Genomic DNA, 22,903 nt, shown 5'->3' with positions numbered 1-22,903 from the left:
TCCAAATTTCGTGCGTTTAAAAAAAAAAGGTTAAAGCGTGGACAGCGCTCCAGTGTCATACTGTTGCTGCACTTGTTTGGGCGTGGAAAGCATTGTGACATGAATTTGATTGGTCAGTATTTTTAGGCAAAGCACATGTTCTCAGCAAACAGAAAACAAAATATTGGAAGTGTGAGTCACGCTACCCAAAATTATAATTGTTTTTACATATATTTTTTTTCTATAATTTTTGACTCACATGCGCAGCAAAAGTGAGTCTATGTACTCACCCGAGTTGTCCGTCCGTCCGTCCGGAAAACTTTAACGTTGGATATTTCTTGGACACTATTCAGTCTATCAGTACCAAATTTGGCAAGATGGTGTATGATGACAAGGCCCCAAAACACATACATAGCATCTTGACCTTGCTTCAAGGTCAAGGTCGCAGGGGCCATAAATGTTGTCTAAAAAACAGCTATTTTTCACATTTTTCCCATTTTCTCTGAAGTTTTTGAGATTCAATACCTCACCTATATATGATATATAGGGCAAAGTAAGCCCCATCTTTTGATACCAGTTTGGTTTACCTTGCTTCAATCCCGCAGTGGGGCACTGCGGTTATGAAATTAAAGGCCCCTCCTGTTTTTGGAACCGCAGGAGCTTTCTAGTTTGCTGTTAGGTAGATTTTTGGTTCCTCTTTCCTGTCATGCTCTCTTTTTCTTCATGAATTCTTTTCTTTTTTCTGCCTTCTTGCTCATTCACCTGTATTTTTTCCAAAAATCTCTTCTCTTGCCGCTTGTCTCGCGATTCATGTATAGTTTAATCTGTTAGTGTTCTGATGTAAGTCCAGCAGTAGATAGGTTAAGCCTATTTTAACATACTGGAAACTGGTAATCTTCCAGTAGGTATTAATTTAGTTTTACTAAAGCCTGCTGGGACACAAGCAATGGGTTAGTGCATTTGTAAACAGGAATCGCTTGACAAGTGGCCCCCTTCATCCCCCCCTTCCTCGTCCTGATATGGCTCTGCGTAGTCGGCTGGACGTTAAGCAACAAATAAACAAACAAACAAACAAACAAAAGGTCACAGGAGCTCTTCAAAGTTGGATTGTATACATATTTTGAAGTGACCTTGACCCTGAACTATGGAAGATAACTGTTTCAAACTTAAAAATTATGTGGGGCACATGTTATGCTTTTATCATGAGACACATTTGGTCACATATGATCAAGGTCAAGGTCACTTTGACCCTTATGAAATGTGACCAAAATAAGGTAGTGAACCACTAAAAGTGACCATATCTCATGGTAGAAAGAGCCAATAAGCACCATTGTACTTCCTATGTCTTGAATTAACAGCTTTGTGTTGCATGACCTTGGATGACCTTGACCTTGGGTCAAGGTCACATGTATTTTGGTAGGAAAAATGTGTAAAGCAGAAGGTCAAGCATGTGAGTCGTATGGGCTTTGCCCTTCTTCTTTTCCCCATGGTTCATTCATCATTTGACTTAATTTTGTATCGAAATCTAACCATAAGATTATTGAAAAAAAGCAAAAATGTAGACGACCACCGTGAAAGCTGAGGTGTCTCTATATCCAAGATAGATATTCTAAAATAAAAGATAGGGCTCAGAATTCTGTTTAGCGAAGGCGGCCTAAAACCCAACCTTTGCTGCCTGAAGACGTTGACAGCTTCATTCTACCCTTGACTTTCTCTCGGGGCTGAGCATACTTTTTTTTGAGTCACTTGAGAAAAAGTGACTCTATGTAATCGGTCAGTGTTAGTCTGTCCGGCCGGCCGTCCGTAGACACCACCTTAACGTTGGACTTTTCTCGGAAACTATCAAAGCGATCGGGCTCATATTTTGTTTAGTCGTGACCTCCAATGACCTCTACACTTTAACGATGGTTTCGTTGACCTTTGACCTTTTTCAAGGTCACAGGTCAGCGTCAAAGGAAAAATTAGACTTCTTCTTCTTTCTTCTTCTGCGTTCGTGGGCTGAAACTCCCACGTACACTCGTGTTTTTGCACGAGTGGAATTTTACGTGTATGACCGTTTTTTACCCCGCCATTTAGGCAGCCATACGCCGCTTTCGGAGGAAGCATGCTGGGTATTTTCGTGTTTCTATAACCCACCGAACTCTGACATGGATTACAGGATCTTTTACGTGCGCACTTGGTCTTGTGCTTGCGTGTACACACGAAGGGGGATAAGCCACTAGCAGGTCTGCACATAAGTTGACCTGGGAGATCGGAAAAATCTCCACACTTAACCCACCAGGCGGCCGCGGCCGGGATTCGAACCCTCGACCTTCCGATTAGGAGGCCGACGTCTTACCACCACGCCACAGCGCCCGTCGGAAAAATTAGACATTTTATATCTTTGACAAAGTTCATCGGATGTGATTGAAACTTTGTAGGATTATTCTTTACATCAAAGTATTTACATCTGTAGCCTTTTACGAACGTTATCAGAAAAAACAAGGGAGATAACTAGCCTTTTCTGTTCGGCAACACACAACTTAACGTTGGGCTTTTCTCGGAAACTATAAAAGTGACCGGGCTCAAATTTTATGTGAACGTGACTCATTGTGTTGTGAATAGCAATTTCTTCCTGTCCATCTGATGCCTCATATAATATTCAGAACTGCGAAAGTGACTCGATCGAGCGTTTGCTCTTCTTGTTTAAAGAGGAATCGAGGTGTTTAATATTTGTTCCCTGGCCCGGGATGGTCATACAGAGACTTCAGTTTTAAAGGTACTGAACTTGTCAAATCCAGGTGCACGGAGCCCCTGGGGCTTTTTGTCATACCTCAGGCAGCTATCCGTTAGAAGAACTACCAAGTTTCATTGACTTGCACCCAAAGAGTCGAGAACTGCGAATTTTTTTACGAATTAATTTCGGACCCGGCTGGTCTTTACCTATTTTTGGATCTAAATTTAGATCAGGTAGATCACCACATCATGCACAAAAAGACAGTCACTAGCAAACTAGGTCAGACGTCATCATGAGTTTGTGTAAAACAAAATGGAGGCCGGAATCACTCAGTTGAATCGAACTCCGACCAAACACCACGTAATAACTAGGTTAATTTATGCACTCGCGTGAACAAGAAACTGTCGAGCTTCACAGATGTCGTCGTTGGGTAGTTTTGGGTTTGTTTTACTACCATAGGAGGATTTTTGAGTCACTTGAGAAAAAGTGACTATGTAATCGGTCAGTGTTAGTCTGTCCGGTGTTAGTCTGTAATCGGTCAGTGTTAGTCTGCACCACCTTAACGTTGGACTTTTCTCGGAAACTATCAAAGCGATCGGGCTCATATTTTGTTTAGTCGTGACCTCCAATGACCTCTACACTTTAACGATGGTTTCGTTGACCTTTGACCTTTTTCAAGGTCACAGGTCAGCGTCAAAGGAAAAATTAGACATTTTATATCTTTGACAAAGTTCATCGGATGTGATTGAAACTTTGTAGGATTATTCTTTACATCAAAGTATTTACATCTGTAGCCTTTTATAAACAAGGGAGATAACTAGCCTTTTCTGTTCGGCAACACACAACTTAACGTTGGGCTTTTCTCGGAAACTATAAAAGTGACCGGGCTCAAATTTTATGTGAACGTGACTCATTGTGTTGTGAATAGCAATTTCTTCCTGTCCATCTGATGCCTCATATAATATTCAGAACTGCGAAAGTGACTCGATCGAGCGTTTGCTCTTCTTGTTGAACTGTAAATGCACTCAGCTGCAACAAAAACGCAAAACGAAGGCTGTGAGCTGCACTGTGCCTTTTAAGTAGATGTTGCCTGATTAATTAGTGATAACTCAGTTACAAATGATCTTGGTTAAAGGCGAATGCGTATATTGCACTGGAGGCTGTGAACTGAGAAGTTTGACATTGCTACAAGGCATCACCACAGTTATTTCAATCACTTATGCAAACCCTTGACCCTGGCTTGCGACGCATACAGCATCATGAACACAGACGTCGTTAGATCTCTCGGCAAAGTTCCACAAAAAACATTTGCAGGACTAATCGAATGTACAACATTCAGACACATTGTCATGCACAATTTTTTTAATTATGGATACTAAGAATTGCAAGCAGAGCCAGTTGATGTTATCTGTAACATGCACTGATTTGGAGGTGTCGAGAGGATCATACAAAAGGACCTGTGACTCAACAGACACCCTTGGGACCTGTACGACATAGGCATATGGCATTTCGCAACTACGGCTGAGAAGGTATTAGACATTTAATAGCAGCCAGGGTAATAGTTTAATGTACATCCATCAGGGTTTCCATCACAAGAATTCGGTGCCTTGAGTGTTCAGAAACTGGAAATGTGCGACGGAATTCAGTTACAGTGGAACCCCTTTTTACGACTTCAAAAATGCTCAGAGAATAATAAGGTCTGTTTACGAAGAGTCTTAAACTGGAGGTAAATGAATTTGCAGAGGTTCCGGTTGGGAACAATATGTGTGGAAAAAGCAAGGTCGTTATTCGGGGGAGGTCTTATGTACCTGGTTGGGGTGGGGGGTGAAAATTGGGAGGATGCCGGTTGTGTCTAATCTTGCAGTACTTTCAAACACTGTTCTTTGAGGCGTTTGACCGACTGAGACCCACGGCAAAGCGTTCACAAGCTTTTTAAAAGTACATGTCTAGGGAGGTCTTTCCGTAATGCCGGTGAACTCACCGCCATGACCACGTGTGGGAAATTTAACCCAGGCAAACATTGCAGGGCCGGACCCAGGGGGGGGGGGGGGGGGGGGGGTTCCAGGGGTTCCGGAACCCCACCCCTGGAAAAAGCATGTACCTTGCTTTGAGTGGGGTTTTATTTTTTTATTTTTTAAAAATAAATTTTCTAACAAATTTTATTCAATGTGAAACCCTCAAAACAAGGCCCAGAATGCACCAGATTTTAACCGTTTTTCAAAACTTTTCTGGGGGAGCATGCCCCCGGACCCCCCTAGTTCGCGCGCCTGCTTTGCAGGCGCGCGCTTGTGGCTTCGCCACTTCGCCGATTTTTCCCCCAAAAAAAGGAGGAACCCCCCCCCCCCCCCCCTTACAACTCAATTGGTCCGGCCCTGCATTGTACAAAAGCCACGAATTAAGTAAAGTCCAGAGCAGCATGCTAATTGTGTAATAAAGAAGAAATAAAGAAATTAGTGAAAGCACCTTTCGAAAGAAAACCTTACAAATGGGGAACATTAATTTTATCAGGGATCATGACTTTATTCAAGTTACAGAACGTAAAATTTTGGGGGATTTTTTCTCAGAAGGTTTGACATTTCCTTATATTATTTATTTAATTTACAAAATGCATTTCTCATATTGCGCCCAATTACAACTTGTTGACGGATAACTTTCTTTGGGGGAATTTTTTTTCAGCAAAGCTAAGAGTACCTAAGTTTATTTCGAAGAATTTCCAGTAAATAGACGTTAACCAACATACTAAATGTATCTTCTTCAGTAACTCTCCAAACAAACATGGCGACCTCCTAGTCACCAGTTTAAGAGGAATTGATGCATGTATGAAGCAGTTAGACACGTAATAAATCACACGTGGCAAATAATGAACAAAGGAGAAGAAGCCCCTAAAACATGATCAATGACCAAACAGTTCCTTTGATTGAAGAAACGGACCAAACTATGCCTGGAAGACGGAGTTTTGTCGGAAAAGGTTTAGCAACGATCGAGCTCGTAAGCCGTATTGTGTTGGCAGTTGTCGTCAGATTCTGGAGGTTATGTACCACGGGACTGCTGATCATCATACTTCTCTTCTGCATTCATGGAGGGATTCTCGCTTTCACTTTCCTTGTTCTCGGCATTTTGGGTGAGAACACTTATGACACTTTTGTCAAAGCAGTGAGAGAGTAGAACAATCTCGATGACACCACAACACACCTGAGAACAGCCAACGCCTTCTCCGCGGCGATTGGCAAATCGGGGGTGTTCTGAACTCCCCCTCCTAGTATCCGTTTTTAACCCTGTTTTTCAAAGTAGATACGGTGGTACCTCTGTTTAACGACTTTGAAAATTATATAACCGAAATTCGGTCGTTATATGGAGGGGTCGTAACATGGAGGATTCAAGGTTTATGTCCGGGTCCGTCAATGATCCGGAATGACATGGTCGTTTTGATTGATGCACCCCACAAAGTAATGTTATTCTTTCCTTAAACGATTATGGTAAACAGTTTTCTATTGAATTATTTACCCACCCATAGTTTTCTTGCTTGTTTAATCAAGCCCCGTAACTACTCGTGGGTTCAGGTTTGCAAATAGGCAAAAGCTATACGCACTCCGAGTGTATACAGGATCGATGAGCCTGTATACACTCCAACAATGAAAAGCTCTGTTACAAATCTGTAGCTAATAAAATGCCCCCTAACAAGTCCTTAGGAATTAGCCAACGAAACATCAGTCTGACGTATTGACTTCTGCTATCTCTTTTTCGGAGTGTCGAGGGTTGTCCATTCAGATAGTACACAACCGTTTCTAGGTCCATACACACTCCAAGTGTGTTCCAAACTCCGACAATAAACTGCCGTGAAGCATCAGTTTCGTGCGTGTGTGTGTCTGTGTTCGTTCCCAGCGTACTTTGCTTCCATGAATAGAATGTTATTGTTAAGCGTACCTTCGCAAAATGGCGTTGAATGACGATCCGAGTGTTGATGCAGCATCAGATTGTTTTTGTTTCTTTGTACTCTTATATAATCAACTGCTCTGCGTTCCTATCACAAAGCGTTGTCGAATGGCAAATTCCTGGAGTGTATACAAGATTCTGACCCCTGTATTCACTCCGAGTGCGTATAGCCAGTGCAATGCAAATAAACACACTGAGGTCGAACGAAAGCATGCGGTCCAAAAGCATGCACATCGATCTCGATACCAGATACTAATCATAGTCATACGATACCCTGCAAAGATTTGGTTAAAAACAAAGAAAAGTGTCCCAAACGCAAGGTTCAAAAACGTATTAGCCTTTACAAACGTAAAGAACCGCGGCAGTGTGTTGAAACTGATGTAAGATGGCCAAAATTAACCCCTGCAACTCATCAAATCCAGATCCAGAACATAAATATTAGAAAAAAAAATGTAATAACATTTTATTTTAAATAAAAATATAAAATTAAAATAAAAACACCTCAATAGCTTTTTGCCTAATTTTACTTTTGTCGTAATGAAGTTAATCTTTTAGTATTTACTCTTTACTCCCTGAACTGCACTGTTGATTTTGAACCATATAGACACTCTTTTCAGACAAGCCTGAATGGACTACTTACACACACACCCACTGTCACACACACACACACACACACACACACACATGCACGCACACACTTATTTTGATACTTCTCATTTAACTCTTTTACTTTCACTTTCAGGCCTTATGTATAATGCTCAAGACATGCTGCTGTACCACCCTGAGGTGCCTCCAGAATCTCGTCTCTACGTTATTCTACCCAGTGCTTTCCACCTGCCTTTTGAGAATCACACCACTCAGGCACGTGACGGTACAAAGATCAACATCGTTCTGGTCAAACAGCCCAAGCCAGGTGCTCCAACCATTCTTTATTTCCATGGCAATGCTGGCAACATAGGTCACAGGTATGGCTGCTTATAAATGTTTACAGAGTGTATGATTGCGTATGCCTGTGTGTACATGTGTGCCCATGATGTTTTTTTCATACTGTTGATCTTTTGATTAGTTTCAATTCAAAGCATCACTCATTGAATGGTTGATTCTAATAGAGAAATGTCTCAAAACCACTAAATCTGTATTTTCCTGCACGTTTTTTTATTCTTTTTATAGAATACGTGCTTGCTGTTATTTCTCAGCAAAATTCAGCAGTTGTTTATAACATAACCCTAGCGTTTATTATGTAAAAAATTAAACTGAGACCAATTAACTTGCTCATAGTATACACTCAAAGAGTGCTTTAGTTTGTTCGGTTACTTGTTTTGTTGTTAATATTATTCATTCTTTTTAGTCTCTGTGTACATGTGTAGTTCAGCAATTGTTTCTTCTCATTGTTGTTGCTGTTTTGTTGTTGTTGTTTTTGTTGTTGAGAAGAAACAATGGGGGAACTACACTACACATGTACACAGACTAAAAAGAATCTGTTAAGAGTGGTAAATATCAAGAAGCATATTATTGGGTTACTCAGGACTGCAAAGACAGCAAAGGAAAATGCATGATTTGAGTTTTTGTTTAGAAGGATGGTTTGCTTTTTTAAAATTACATTGCTTCAAGCTTCATCTTTTTTCTTTTATCATGTTTGAAAAAGCAGTGTTATAGAATATGATAATTTATATTGATACCATTTTGTGTTCATTATTTCAGGATGCACAATGTGCTTGGCCTACACACAGCCTGTGGATTCAACGTATTACTGGTAGAATATCGAGGCTACGGCCGCAGTGAGGGCAGCCCTTCAGAAGGTGGTAGGTACCTTAGCTTATCTCTTTTATCCATGGAATGTTGACCAGCGACGATTCTAAAACGATTTCCATCACTCTCTATCTTACATCGCAGTCAAACCTGTTTATAGCGACCACTAAAGACCCCCCGCGGGTTAGGGGGAGTCCCATATTGGTTGGGACGAGAAAGAATTTACCCGATGCTACCCAGCATGTCGTAAGAGGCGACTAACGGTTCTGTTTCTCCTTTTACCCTTGTTAAGTGTTTCTTGTATAGAATATAGTCAATGTTTGTAAAGATTTTAGTCAAGCAGTATGTAAGAAATGTTAAGTCCTTTGTACTGGAAACTTGCATTCTCCCAGTAAGGTCATATATTGTACTACGTTGCAAGCCCCTGGAGCAATTTTTTGATTAGTGCTTTTGTGAACAAGAAACAATTGACAAGTGGCTCTATCCCATCTCCCCCCTTTCCCCTATCCCATCTCCCCCCTTTCCCCGTCGCGATATAACCTTGAATGGTTGAAAACGACGTTAAACACCAAATAAATAAAGAAAGAAAGACCACTAAAGGGACCAGCTAAAAGTAGTTGTTGCAGATAGGTGGTCGCTATGGAATTGGAAAGGCACAATGGGCAGGTTGTTGTTTTCAAGTGGTGATTGCCATGGCAGGTTTGACTATACAATTATATGCATAACATGGTTCAGACTAGTTTTGAAAGTGGAAGAAATGATGATTCAAAGTCAACGCTGTACCACTAACAAAGGGGGAAATTAAAACCTGTTCAGATCCAATCCATCCCAATGTCTGGAGGTGTTCTTGTGGGAAAGGTGGAGGGCAGGTAGCTTGATTTTCAACTGAGGCCAAAAAAAAATAGGTGTGGTTACGGTAACATAGCCCCCCAAAATGGGGTAGGAAGGTAGGCAATCACTTTTTTTTTTTTAACTTTTTTTTCTAATGTGTACAAATTAAACCTACTTGACAGGGAAATAAGTGTGCGACTCGAGCGCTTTCGCTTTCATTGCGTTTTCTGCACTGTTTTTTGTTATTTTGTTTTTTTGTTGTTGACAAATGTAATAAAAAGTTATAGGGTCGGCCCCTAAAAATATGGTAGGTCGGGTTTCCGTAACCACACCTATTTTTTTTTTAGGCCTAATCTTGTCTACCTCTGTTTTCTTCCCCAGGCTTCTATTTAGATGCAGAAGCTGCTATGGACTTCCTTCTACACCGAAGTGACCTTGACACTCGACAGATCTTTGTCTTCGGTCGCTCACTAGGGGGCGCAGTGGCCATCTACCTTGCATCCTCTCCGCTGTATGCTCAACACATTCGTGCCGTGATCGTGGAAAATACCTTCACCTCAATACCAGCCATGGGCCAGCATATATTTCGCACACACTTGCTTAGCTACATTCCTTCGTGGTGCTATAAAAACCTGGTGAGTGGATATGTTTACTTATTCCACATTCAATGATAATAAAACAAGGCAGTATCATCCAGCAACCTGTTTTTTTAAGAATTAATTTGTAAAAGGCACTGGTAATTCATAAAACAAAATTCCAACTTATCACAGCAAGAAGTCAGGGGGTTGATTTTTGGTATGTGGCCAAATGAAGGGATGGTCTTGTCCCATGTTAAAGGGATGGTCTTGTCCCATGTTAAAGGGATGGTCTTGTCCCATGTTAAAGGGATGGTCTTGTCCCATGTTAAAGGGATGGTCTTGTCCCATGTTAAAGCCCGACCAGATCTTAGACAGTGAGACCAACTGTTTTCACGAGGCTGTGGGGTGCCAAAGTTGTGGGGTGTGGGGTGCAGTGGGGTGCCAAAGTTGTGGGGTGTGGGGTGCAGTGGGGTGCCAAAGTTGTGGGGTGTGGGGTGCAGTGGGGTGCCAAAGTTGTGGGGTGTGGGGTGCAGTGGGGTGCCAAAGTTGTGGGGTGTGGGGTGCAGTGGGGTGCCAAAGTTGTGGGGTGTGGGGTGCAGTGGGGTGCCAAAGTTGTGGGGTGTGGGGTGCAGTGGGGTGCCAAAGTTGTGGGGTGCAGTGGGGTGCCAAAGTTGTGGGGTGTGGGGTGCAGTGGGGTGCCAAAGTTGTGGGGTGTGGGGTGCAGTGGGGTGCCAAAGTTGTGGGGTGTGGGGTGCAGTGGGGTGCCAAAGTTGTGGGGTGTGGGGTGCAGTGGGGTGCCAAAGTTGTGGGGTGCAGTGGGGTGCCAAAGTTGTGGGGTGTGGGGTGCAGTGGGGTGCCAAAGTTGTGGGGTGTGGGGTGCAGGGGGGTGCCAAAGTTGTGGGGTGCAGTGGGGTGCCAAAGTTGTGGGGTGTGGGGTGCAGTGGGGTGCCAAAGTTGTGGGGTGTGGGGTGCAGTGGGGTGCCAAAGTTGTGGGGTGCAGTGGGGTGCCAAAGTTGTGGGGTGCAGTGGGGTGCCAAAGTTGTGGGGTGTGGGGTGCAGTGGGGTGCCAAAGTTGTGGGGTGCAGTGGGGTGCCAAAGTTGTGGGGTGTGGGGTGCAGTGGGGTGCCAAAGTTGTGGGGTGCAGTGGGGTGCCAAAGTTGTGGGGTGCAGTGGGGTGCCAAAGTTGTGGGGTGTGGGGTGCAGTGGGGTGCCAAAGTTGTGGGGTGCAGTGGGGTGCCAAAGTTGTGGGGTGTGGGGTGCCAAAGTTGTGGGGTGCAGTGGGGTGCCAAAGTTGTGGGGTGTGGGGTGCAGTGGGCCTTTGCCAAAGTTCAAATTCATCCGTGCTCAAATAAAACTTCAGCACGACCATTATTGTTGTACATTTTTCTTTTGACCAGCTTCAGACTTGAGGAACTCTAGCAGCTTTGTGTGGATTTTGGCCAGTGAACAGATTTTGTCTTCTTTCTGTTGCAGTTTCCCTCACTGAGTCGAATACCCAAAGTCCAGCAACCTACACTGTTCATGTGTGGAAAGAAAGACGAGTTAGTGCCTCCTGTCATGATGCAGTCAATGTATTCCGTAAGTGTGTGTGTGTGTGTGTGTGTGTGTGTGTGTGTGTGTGTGTGTGTGTGTGTGTGTGTGTGTGTGTGTGTGTGAGTGTTCAGTGGAAGAGAAGGAGAGAATGTTTGTCTGCCTGTTTGTCTGTCTGTGGATGTTCATTTCTGGTAATGGAATGTCTGTATCACCTCAGTGAGTTTGTGGGCATCTTGACTGGCATGTATGTGACTTTGGGAATCTAACACACGTGTTTGTGGATTTAAATACATATTATGTATTTTGTCATAAACACTGGTCATCTTTGTTCACATACATGTACTTGTATGTTGGTGGTGCATCACATTGAAAGAAATGCTGTCAACAGATTTATGCTTGCAAGCAAAACGGTCATTGTACAAAACTGGACCTAGGTTTATTCAGCGGTAATGTCAACTTCAAAGCTACAAATGGTTTATCTGGTCTCTACTTTTTGTGCTGAGACAATGTTGCTCATCATCATCTTGCATGATCAACTAACTGACTTCTAATGTATTTGTTCCAACAGAATTCCGGGAGCGACAAGAAGAAGATAGAGGCGTTTCCAGGCGGCACCCACAATGAAACGTGGACGTGCCCAGGATACTACGAAGCTATCATCAGCTTCATGGTGCAGGTGGGTACAGCGCAGACAGACAGACAGACAGACAGACAGACAGAGGTTGGGGAAGAGAGAGAGAAGTTTGAATGCCCGGTAGTTCTGTTGGTAGAGCACTGGACTTGTGATCCTAAGGGCACAGGTTTGAATCCGGGCCGGGACAGACACGGGTCAACTTTATGTGTGAACTCAGAGCGATGGGACAATAACTTATTCTCCCCATACACTTAATGCCCATGACTTTGCATTAGGCAAAAAAATAAAAATAGTCTGTTTAAGGTATCCCGACCGACCCTATTTTTTCGCGCAACCCTAGACTTTTTTTTGGCATTTGGGGGGGGGGGGGGGGGGGGGGGGGGGGAAATTTTTTTAAAATTTAAATTTAAAAACAAAAAAAGTCTGTTTTTTTGCAAAATAACTTAATAATATGTTTTTTTAGAAGAAAAAAAAATAAATATCCCGATCTACCGACCCTATTTTTTTTGCCTATGTTACCATAAACAGACTATTTTTATTTTTTTTCCTTATATTTAATGCATACATTTCACCAGGCATGACATCTAATGTGATGCACATTGCTTTGCATTTACAGATCAAGTCTTTGAGGCTTGTTGATAACTCGGCCTGATTTAGTGCGGAGCGTGTCTGGTGTGTCAGTGGTTGGAGTGGTGTGTGTAGTCGTAGGCAAGGATCTTGGTGCCGACTGCTGAGTGGTGGTTGTGGCTGGTTCCTGTTGAACAGTGGGGTGATCAACAGGAAGCAGCGTTCCAGAAGGTGAAGCAACTGTTGACCTCAACGCCCATACTTGTTCAATACAGCCCAAAACGTAAGACCATCATCGCAGCGGACGCGTCCAACGCAGGCATTGGTGCAGAGCTGTACCAGATACAGGATGACGACATGCGCCGACCAGTCTGCTACATATCCAGATCATTGACTGACGCTGAACAGAACTATGCAGTAATCGAGAAAGAGGCCCTAGCAGCAACCTGGGCCTGTGAAAGGTTTACTGACTATGTACTAGGCCTCGAATTCATCGTCGAAAACCGACCACAAACCACTGGTGCCACTCCTCGGCACCACAGAGCTACACAAGATGCCACCACGCATACAACGGTTCCGGCTACGTCTGATGAGATATCAAGCAAAGGTCATACATGTTGCCGGAAAAGATCAAACAACTGCAGATGCTTTGTCGCAAGCACCAGCCGCCAAACCAACCAGCGAAGCCATTAGTCTCATAAAGGTTGCAGAAGCACATGTCCAGCAGTGCATTGAAATCCTGCCAGCATCAACTAGGAAGCTGCAAATCCTCAAAGAAGCACAGAAAGCTAACGCGGAGCTACACCAAATTCGCACATACTGCACGAACGGCTGGCCAGGCTACATGCCAGAAACTCCACTACTAAAGCAGTACTGGATCAACAGACAGCACTTAACGATCGTTGACGACCTCCTTCTCTACGATGACCGTATCGTCATACCACGCGAGCTGAGACTTGACATACTCAGTCACCTCCATGAAGGTCATCTCGGCATCACCAAGACTCGCGCACTGGCTACTTCTTCAGTTTGGTGGCCATACATTTCAGCTCAAATGGAAGAAATGGTCACCAAATGCACAACCTGTGCGATACATCGACCTGAACGAAAAGAACCTTTACAACCATCCTCATGTCCAGAACGTCCATGGTCGAGAGTCGGAATGGATCTCTTGGACCTAGCGGGCAAAACCTTCATTGTCATAGTGGACTACTACTCACGATGGGTTGAAATGAGACACCTAGATGGTCAGACAAGCGCCAACACCATTGCAAAAATCACATCTAATGTGATGCCTGGTGAAATGTATGCATTAAAATATAATGCAAAGTCATGGGCATTAAGTGTATGGGGAGAATGCACCTAAATAACAACATTGTGTCATAAGTGGTGGCATCGTCAGCTTCGTCAATGTTCATGGTCAATAATATATCGTCGGCAGTTTCGCCCATAAGAACACACTGACCTGTTGTTGTTTTGGTTTTGCTGCGAGCCCCGAACCATTTCGGTAGCGTTGAAATCGTTGTCTCCATTTCGGCCAACTTGCCGGTGTCCCGTCAAAGGATTTTGGGGGAGGTAAACTTACTGGGCGATGTACTGTTCCCCCTGCTTCGTTTCCTGCTGATTGTGCTTCTTCCATCTCTTACTTATCAAAAAGCGCTGCCACCATGTTGTGTTTGCGTGTTTATGGTGCGTGATAGAGGATAGAATGAAAGGCACGTCTTGAGCGGAACGGTTTGTTTATTAAAGCTGTGGTCTATTTATGACTTTCCGGGGCTACGAGGTTGAAAAATAGGGATAAAATCATGTACAGAATTCTGTACAGCAAACGCTACCCGAAACCCCACCTATACGGCGTGTATGACCTTGAGAGCTTCAGTCAACGCTTGAATTTTGCAGTGGTAACATCCGGTTTGCTCTCTCAGAGCTGAGCATATTTGTCGAGAAGGATCGAGCAGAAAAAATAAACGACTTGGCAGGGATTCGAACTCAAGGCCTCGGGGCCTCAAAATGTCGGGCCACTTCACTAGTGTTTTCAAAGATAAAAAAAATGATAATTTTATATCATTCTACGCTTGAATTACCATTCATGCGTTGCAAAATTGTAAAAATTGCTTTCAAAATTTGCCTTTATTTGCAAACATGTTTCACGGAATCGCAGTACATGTTTACACCGTCATGCTACACGACATTCGCGCCATGCAAATAGCTGCGATATCTCTATTTACAACATGCAAGAAAAATGACAAGAACAGTAATTGAATCTCTCTAAAACTCTGTGCAGTTGAAAACAGACAACTAAGAAATATTTATACATGTATTCACTTCTGAACAATGGGCGGATAGAGATATAAATCATGCTGCTTCAAGAATAACATAACATGAATTCATATCAATGTTTTTCCTTCTTTTTCTCGATTGGCGCAGTAGCCTAGTGGTTAGGACATGAGACACGAAGTCTCGAGGTCGAGAGTTCGAATCTTCGCCGGGGCGTTTATTTTTTTCCCCTTGATCTCTCTTGAAGATAATAATATGATCAGTCTTGAGAGAGCAAACCGGATGTTATCCCTGCAAAATTCAAGCGTTGACTGAAGCTCTCAAGGTCATACACGCCGTATAGGTGGGGTTTCGGGTAGTGTTTGCTGTACAGAATTCTGTACATGATTGTATCCCTATTTTTCAACCTCGTAGCCCCGGAAAGTCATAAATAGACCACAGCTTTAACTCCCGGAAGTGACGTACGTGGTTCGTTAGTTGTCATGGGAGAGTTCTTTCCCTTGTATCGTCTGGCATGCACAATGATAATACCACACTAAAGGCCTTCCTAAATTGGACCCAAAGCTCCCCTGAAAGTGGGGTATGGCTGCCTGAATGGCAGGGTTAAAGCGGCCATACACGTAAAAACCCACCCGTGCAAAAAATGTAAGTGTCCGTGGAAAAATACTCACCAGCAGTTGTTTGTTATTGTAGTTGAGATACATGTATTTCACATTTTGATCATCAAATGTGATGGGCCTTCTGAGTTAAAATAGGTGTCTGTGTTTGTACACACGTGTGTGTGTGTGAAGGCTTTGGTTCTGGCAAGTACAGGGTGACCCCAAAAACATGCAACCCCCGAAAATGCTAATAATTTCTACATCTGTTGCTTGAATCACTGTAAATTTGGATGACATAAACTTCGGCCTATGCATGACCCTTCCACAAAGTAGCGATTTTGTACTTTGAGTGTTCTGACTTTTGTGCAAATTACAAAAAAGTTGCCAAATTCGGCGATCGACTTATCAGAACGGGATTTGACATTGAGCGGTAACAATTCTTACCTGATTTAAACCCACCAGACTTTTACATTTTGGATTATCTGAATGTCTGAGTATACACAAACACCCCTTTCACCCTTTAGATCATTGGTGACCTGAAGAAAGAAGATACGACTATGTTCAGAGCAATTCCTAGACAGGAAAGCTATTATGCCAATGACAAGTTCGGAGGTGTAATTTGGAACACTATTTTGGAGAAATGTTAAATGTCGGACCATTTTACATACAGCCTCAAAACTTTGTAGAATGGTCGTGGACGAACTGAAGTTCATGCACAACAACTATGAAAATATTTGCTAAAATTAAATGACTGGAAAAATTAAACCCTTTGTTGTAAAGTTACACTTGTGCAATGTCGCGCAAAATCAATCGATGACAAAAACGCATTCATCCATGGGAAATGCCCTGATCCTGCCTTTAATTGCTGTATTCAAGTCACTGATTGTCTAATTTTGATTGAGGTATACTATGTCATTCGAATTACCCCAAAGGTAACAATCTGGAGGGCTTAAATTAGGTTAGTTTGGTTACCGCTCAATTTTGAACCTCATACTGTTGAGTCGAGTGCCGAATTTCGCAACTTATTTTGAAATTGCACAAAAGTATAATATTTAAAATATAAAACTGTCATTTTTGAGGGGTCACCCTGTATGTGAAACAGACTGAGGCAAGAGTTAATAAATATCTGCATGAGGGAGAGCACTCCTACAAGAAAAACATGCATTTTTGTTTCCCTTCTCAGTACAGTGGTACCTCTCTTTTACGGGTCCCTCAATATTATGACCGACTTTTCTTTAACGGATTTTTTCTCCTTCTTTGTCTTAGTATTTCTCACCTCTGTATTACGTCCCCCTCTCTGATACGACATACGACCGTCCATACGTGGACTTATATAACGACTTTTCCCAAAATTATCATGGGTTTGGTTTACTCTAATTTTATCTCCAGTCGAGTCAGTGCGCGATACGGACGCTCAAAACTTGCGGAAATCTTTTCCGTGTACAATATCACTTCGGCACGCAAACAGCTGAAGCCACTGGTTTCTATTTCAGGTCATTACTTTATTATGACTCTAGATAAAGCTCATTTGCAAGATCTCTGCTTCATTTTGCGCAGACCTGTGCAGTAACTCTTACCTGACCACACGCAAAGTTACAGACTACAGAAACGTCATGAAAGTAATCCGCACATCGAACCAAAACCGAAAGTTGTGGTGACGTCATGAAATTTTGCGATGTACATCAGCGAAGCACGTGCAAGTGTTTTCGTCAAGCTAAAAATGGCCGACGCCAGAACATAGTTTTGAAATCTGGAATTTTTTTTTGCTTTCCCCGATCCGTGACCGGGCGATGCGATATACAACCGCGCGTTTGGTTGAATCAATAAATTCTTCTCATAATTTCGTCAGTGAAGTTTGAAGATGAGTAGTGGAGGGGTGCCGCCGTGGACCCTGGCATTTCAGGTTTTTCACTTTGTTTTGGTGTTTGCCCTGTTGATGCCTTTTTGGTTAGTTTGATGCAAAATGGAGTCAAATAACATTTTCCTCCAGCTACACTTATCTCACAATTGTTCTTTCCAGGTATTGAAAGAGCCACGCAGGTCCCTTGAGTTGCCGTCTGACGATTCCAGCGAAAATTCCTCCGTCGTTGACCTGAGAGGTTATACCATATAACTGTGCCGTGGACCTCAGCTCTTGTGATGCCTTTTTGACGTTTCTTTGAAGACAACATTCTTTTATTTATGAGGATGTAAAGCTTGTGTGAAAAGTGTGTGTATGCTGTGTGAATTTTTGATTTTTAATTATTTTGGGGGGTGCATGGTTGGGTGCGTGGTTGGGTGTCAAGGAGCTAGGTTGTTGAAGGTGGTTTGCATGATTATGATACCTTGCTGTTGACTGGCAGTGGTTTGTTTGGTTTTTAATTGTTTTGGGGGGTGCATGGTTGGGTGTCAAGGAGCTAAGTTGTTGAATGTGGTTTGCATGATTATGATACCTTGCTGTTTACTGGCAGTGGTTTGTTTGGTTTTTAATTGTTTTGTCTGTTGAGGTAAGAGAACCAAGGGAAGAGTACTACAGGGAAAACAAAGGGTGTGGGTGGGGGGGGTGGGTGTGGGAGATGACCTTTTATTTTGCAAGAAGAACAACTTGAATACCTTCAAGGCATGTAATTGGGTGGCAAATCATGATCGGCTGAGGGATATTTGACTTCTTTCTTTTGTGTATCAGTGGCTGGCTTTGTTTGGGAAAAAAAACAGTCTTTCATTTGGAGACAATCTTCTTCTCAGATTATCAGTGCATTACATGTGTGAGAGTACACCAATGTGCTTTTGACTCTGCTGCAGCATCGGTGTTGAGGCAATATGATTATTATGAAACAGTTCGGCTCACCGTCTCAGATCTTTGGCATGGGATAAGACAATCCCTCCATTTGAACACATACCAAAAATTAACATCCTGGTTGCTCTCTGTGCACATTTTGAATTTATTATGAATTACATGTTATGAATTGTAAATGAATTCATTGAAAGTTTCAACTGACCACAGCAAGCAGTCAGGGTGTTGATTTTTGGTATGTTTCCACGTGGAGGGACGGCCTCATTCCATGTAACAGCTTGGCCAGAACTGAACTGTGTTTACAAGGGAAGGAGTGTTCCTTTAATTTCATCAGATCGTTTCAATACTTAGTAGTAATCCTGAGATTTGTAACTTTCATGGACGTAAAAGAAGTACATGTAGTTAGTTTTCCTGTTACTGTATTACCTGTGCCGACCTAGCAGTTTCTAACTTTGGGCAGTAGAAAAATTGATTGATACGCTTTTAAATTTATTGTTTTTGATGAAGATTCGACACTTGGGACCAGTAGAAGAATAGAATAAGAAGTGCAACTGAGGAAGAATATGCATAGTTTGGGTTGGTTATTGGATTGGATTGGATGGATTGGATAAGATTTACAGTCCAGTGAGATTACCCTCATGGAAATTCGGGCTGCTTTCTCCCCGGGGAAAGCGAGCTGCCATACATACGGCGCTACCCATATTTTTTTTTTCCTGCATGCGTGTATTCATGTTTCCTGAGACTTAATGCCGTGTGAGATGGAATTTTTTACTTAATTCCAAGTCCCACGGGTATTTGATGGACATTTTTATCTATGCCTATACAATTTTGCCAGCTTTGCAGTAGAAACATTAAACTGTAGAAGTAGAAAGATAGGCATGTCATGGTATAGGCTGGGTCAGCTTCCAGAAAACAGTTGGTACATATGTCATGCTTTGGGGCTGCAATTGGAGGTTTTTGTTGTTTTTTTGTTTGGTTTTTAATAGACGTGTGAAGTGTTTCAATGTGCTGAATAAATTGTACAAAACAAATCTTATATTATGAACAATTTCTGCTGTAATGTATGAAAGCATTTATCTTTGGTATTAAATATTATATACCGGCATGATTGTACTTGTACACATCAAAGAGAGAGAGAGAAGAAGGGTGCGTGAAGTGGGTGTGTTTAGACGAGTTAGTATGTTAGTGCATTTGAAAACGGAGCTCAAAAGTGCTTCCATACGTATTTCAATGATTAGTTTTGATGCCTGCCCTAAATAAATGATACGAAAGAAAGTTGTCAAGATTTTTCCTACAAACATCTTGTTTGCAGATGCTTGTACTATATATGTTACAGTTAATCTGTGAAACCAGGGTATACGTGTATTAACTAGGTAATACATGAATTAACTGACGGAAAAAAACCTGTTAATTCATGTATTACCTAAAATAGTTTAGTTAATACACGTATTCCCTGGTTTCACAGATTAACTGTAACAGACACATTTAGCATACAAGGCTCAAAAGTTGGTGGATAACAGCCTAGGGCTGGATGGATCGTTTAGCAAATTCATCATTTCTGATTTGTATCTACTTTTTACTTGTATTTAATTTGTTTATTATTAATACAGATGAGGTTGGAAGTAGTTACAGAGAGAGACTTTTTTTTTGTTTTGTTGCTCAGTTATAGTTTATAAAGGGATGCGCTATGCGGTCATGAAGAGAAAAATCAAGTCAAGTCACACTTAAAAGAGGTGTGCGAAAAGGAACTGTATACCTTGGTCAACTATGATTTCTGTTGTGGTCTTACATACATTTTTCTTTCTCCCATTGTCACTATTTGTATATTCATTAACATATGTGTTTGTAAATCGCCATGATGTCACATCAAGGTCGATATGGGTATGCTAAAACAAGCTGATGGCTACTTTCATTGGGTATGGCTACAAGTTGATGGGGATTTACACTGTACACAAAAAAAAGTCTATAAAATTATAAACCTTTTTGCAATTTTGATGTGCATGTGTTGAGGCAAAACCTTATCGATTAGTCTGGGATTCATCAAACTTGTACATTGGGTATGGTGTTAAAATCATATGGTTGTATAATTTGTTGTTGTGTTTATTTGCTGTAAACAATTCATGGGTATGTTTCATTGTGCCTTCTGTAATGTACTTGTAGCACTGAATTCTCTTCCTGCATTCTCCATCATTTGTGAGTTTTATCTCTTGCTTGAAATAATGATTAGCCTTTAAAGGAACACTCCTTAGTTCAGCTCACCATCTCAGATGTGGCCAGGCTTTTACATGGGATAAGACCATCCCTCCACTTGGACATATACCAAAATGTCAAAACCATGTTTCCTTGGTGATTTTTGACTCACATGCGAAGCAAAAGTGAGTCTATGTACTCACCCGAGTCGTCCGGCCGGCCGGCCGGAAAACTTTAACGTTGGATATTTCTTGGACACTATTCAGTCTATCAGTACCAAATTTGGCAAGATGGTGTATGATGACAAGGCCCCAAAAAACATACATAGCATCTTGACCTTGCTTCAAGGTCAAGGTCGCAGGGGCCATAAATGTTGTCTAAAAAACAGCTATTTTTTACATTTTTCCCATTTTCTCTGAAGTTTTTGAGATTGAATACCTCACCTATATATGATATATAGGGCAAAGTAAGCCCCATCTTTTGATACCAGTTTGGTTTACCTTGCTTCAAGGTCAAGGTCACAGGAGCTCTACAAAGTTGGATTGTATACATATTTTGAAGTGACCTTGACCCTGAACTATGGAAGATAACTGTTTCAAACTTAAAAATTATGTGGGGCACATGTTATGCTTTCATCATGAGACACATTTGGTCACATATGATCAAGGTCAAGGTCACTTTGACCCTTATGAAATGTGACCAAAATAAGGTAGTGAACCACTAAAAGTGACCATATCTCATGGTAGAAAGAGCCAATAAGCACCATTGTACTTCCTATGTCTTGAATTAACAGCTTTGGATGACCTTGACCTTGGGTCAAGGTCACATGTATTTTGGTAGGAAAAATGTGTAAAGCAGTTCTTAGTGTATGATGTCATTGCTAGGTTTAGTTATTTGACCTTGACCCTGAAGGTCAAGGTCATGTAAAGGTCAAGGTCAAGCATGTGAGTCGTATGGGCTTTGCCCTTCTTGTTTTCTTAAAAAAAGCCATGTGGCTTTTTCGTATATCATTTAAAAAAATAAAAATTAATTTAAAAAAAATGCCCACTGTGCACAGTTCATGTTTGGTATGTGACTAAGTGGAGGGATGATGGTCTTATCTCATGTAGAAGCCAGGCCACATCTGAGACAGTGAGCTGAGAAGGAGTGTGCTTTTAAATCGGGGTAATTATTACAGATATGTGAAAGGATTACGCTGTAGTCCCCCTTTCACAGCAGCTGCTCCGCACTGACAGAGTTGTCTCCCAGCCTTGAGCGTGAGCTATTTATAGTAGGTCTACAGTTCGTGTGCATCAGTATACAGCTCAAAAATGTCAGAAAGAGAGCTGTTTTTGATTGGGTCTGGCTTCTGTTGTCTCCTGGTATGCTTTTACGAACCTTTGCGTTCAAATATCAGTTTTTATAGTGCTGCTTTTTTTTTTTTAGCCCAACCTCATTCCTGTTTGACTGGCTTTTTCTCAAAAGGTGATTTGAGTGTTTCGTTCACTTGGTTACACTATCATTGGTTGATATTGATTTTTAAGCATGATCACTAAATGACTTTGAAGGAGAGTGGCTATCTGCTAAAAGCAGACTGTGTTTGTGTGTGTGTAACAGAGTCTGTGTGTGTGTGTAAGTGTGTGTGTGTGTTACCCCCCGCAAGTTAGGGGGAAGAATTTACCCGATGCTCCCCAGCATGTCGTAAGAGGCGACTAACGGATTCTGTTTCTCCTTTTACCCTTGTTAAGTGTTTCTTGTATAGAATATAGTCAATGTTTGTAAAGATTTTAGTCAAGCAGAATGTAAGAAATGTTAAGTCCTTTGTACTGGAAACTTGCATTCTCCCAGTAAGGTAATATATTGTACTACGTTGCAAGCCCCTGGAGCAATTTTTTTGATTAGTGCTTTTGTGAACAAGAAACAATTGACAAGTGGCTCTATCCCATCCCCCCCTTTCCCCGTCGCGATATAACCTTGAACGGTTGAAAACGACGTTAAACACCAAATAAAGAAAGAAAGAAAGTGTGTGTGTTATGTGTGTGTGCATGAGGGAGAAAGAGATATATCTATGTAGTTTACCGTCATTGTGCAGCTTTGTTGTTGTATGAAAACAAATCTTACATATTTTTATAATGTGTGGGAAAATATTTGGTTATGTATTACCATTTGGTTCATGTTCATTTCATATCACATCCGATTGTAGTTCCTTGTCCATGTAAATTACAGACAGCTCCTATTGCAGGTATTTAAAAGAAAAGACAAAAACAAATTTACACAGTGTTAACTTACACACACACACACACACACGCACACACACACGCACACACACTTACACACAAGCATGCACACGCACACAAGCAGAAGCACACACAAGCACACACGCACACACAAGCACACAGACATACACACTGTCTTTTAATATAAAGTGCTTTCTTTTTGCCTGTTCCTGTGATACGATGTTATTATGTGAATGCTCATGTTCATCAATGCACTGAGGCAAGCAGAACAAGGGTTCCGGGACATTTCAAATAAAGTATTTGGTATATTTACCATTCTCTTTGTCTA

At 41.9% G+C, this 22,903-nt stretch overlaps 1 protein-coding gene and 1 long non-coding RNA gene across 2 annotated transcripts; both read left to right on the top strand.

The window, feature by feature from the left end:
* Positions 1-245: 245 nt before the first annotated feature.
* LOC138979884 (uncharacterized) lies at positions 246-22,887 on the top strand. Its single transcript, XR_011460165.1, has 2 exons — positions 246-1,380; positions 21,181-22,887. It is a non-coding gene; the product is annotated as an uncharacterized lncRNA (long non-coding RNA).
* Positions 5,444-22,887, top strand: LOC138979883 (protein ABHD13-like). The gene is made up of 7 exons (XM_070352641.1): positions 5,444-5,816; positions 7,371-7,593; positions 8,330-8,430; positions 9,590-9,843; positions 11,260-11,364; positions 11,888-11,995; positions 17,417-22,887. Exons 1-7 carry the CDS (start codon positions 5,585-5,587, stop codon positions 17,507-17,509), a joined length of 1,116 nt encoding a protein of 371 aa, XP_070208742.1. The 5' UTR covers positions 5,444-5,584; the 3' UTR covers positions 17,510-22,887.
* Positions 22,888-22,903: the final 16 nt, after the last annotated feature.

This window comes from Littorina saxatilis, linkage group LG11, assembly GCF_037325665.1.
Source record: "Littorina saxatilis isolate snail1 linkage group LG11, US_GU_Lsax_2.0, whole genome shotgun sequence".
Lineage (NCBI taxonomy): Eukaryota > Metazoa > Mollusca > Gastropoda > Littorinimorpha > Littorinidae > Littorina > Littorina saxatilis.
Note: the sequence above shows the minus strand (reverse complement) of the source record. Positions and strands in the feature narration are given on the sequence as shown.

Coding starts and splice junctions, on each gene's coding strand:
- LOC138979883 (XM_070352641.1), top strand. CDS start 5,585: ATGATCAATGACCAAACAGTTCCTTTGATTGAAGAAACGGACCAAACT. Junction 5,817..7,370: donor CCTTGTTCTCGGCATTTTGG/GTGAGAACACTT, acceptor TTTCACTTTCAG/GCCTTATGTATAATGCTCAA. Junction 11,365..11,887: donor TGATGCAGTCAATGTATTCC/GTAAGTGTGTGT, acceptor TTGTTCCAACAG/AATTCCGGGAGCGACAAGAA.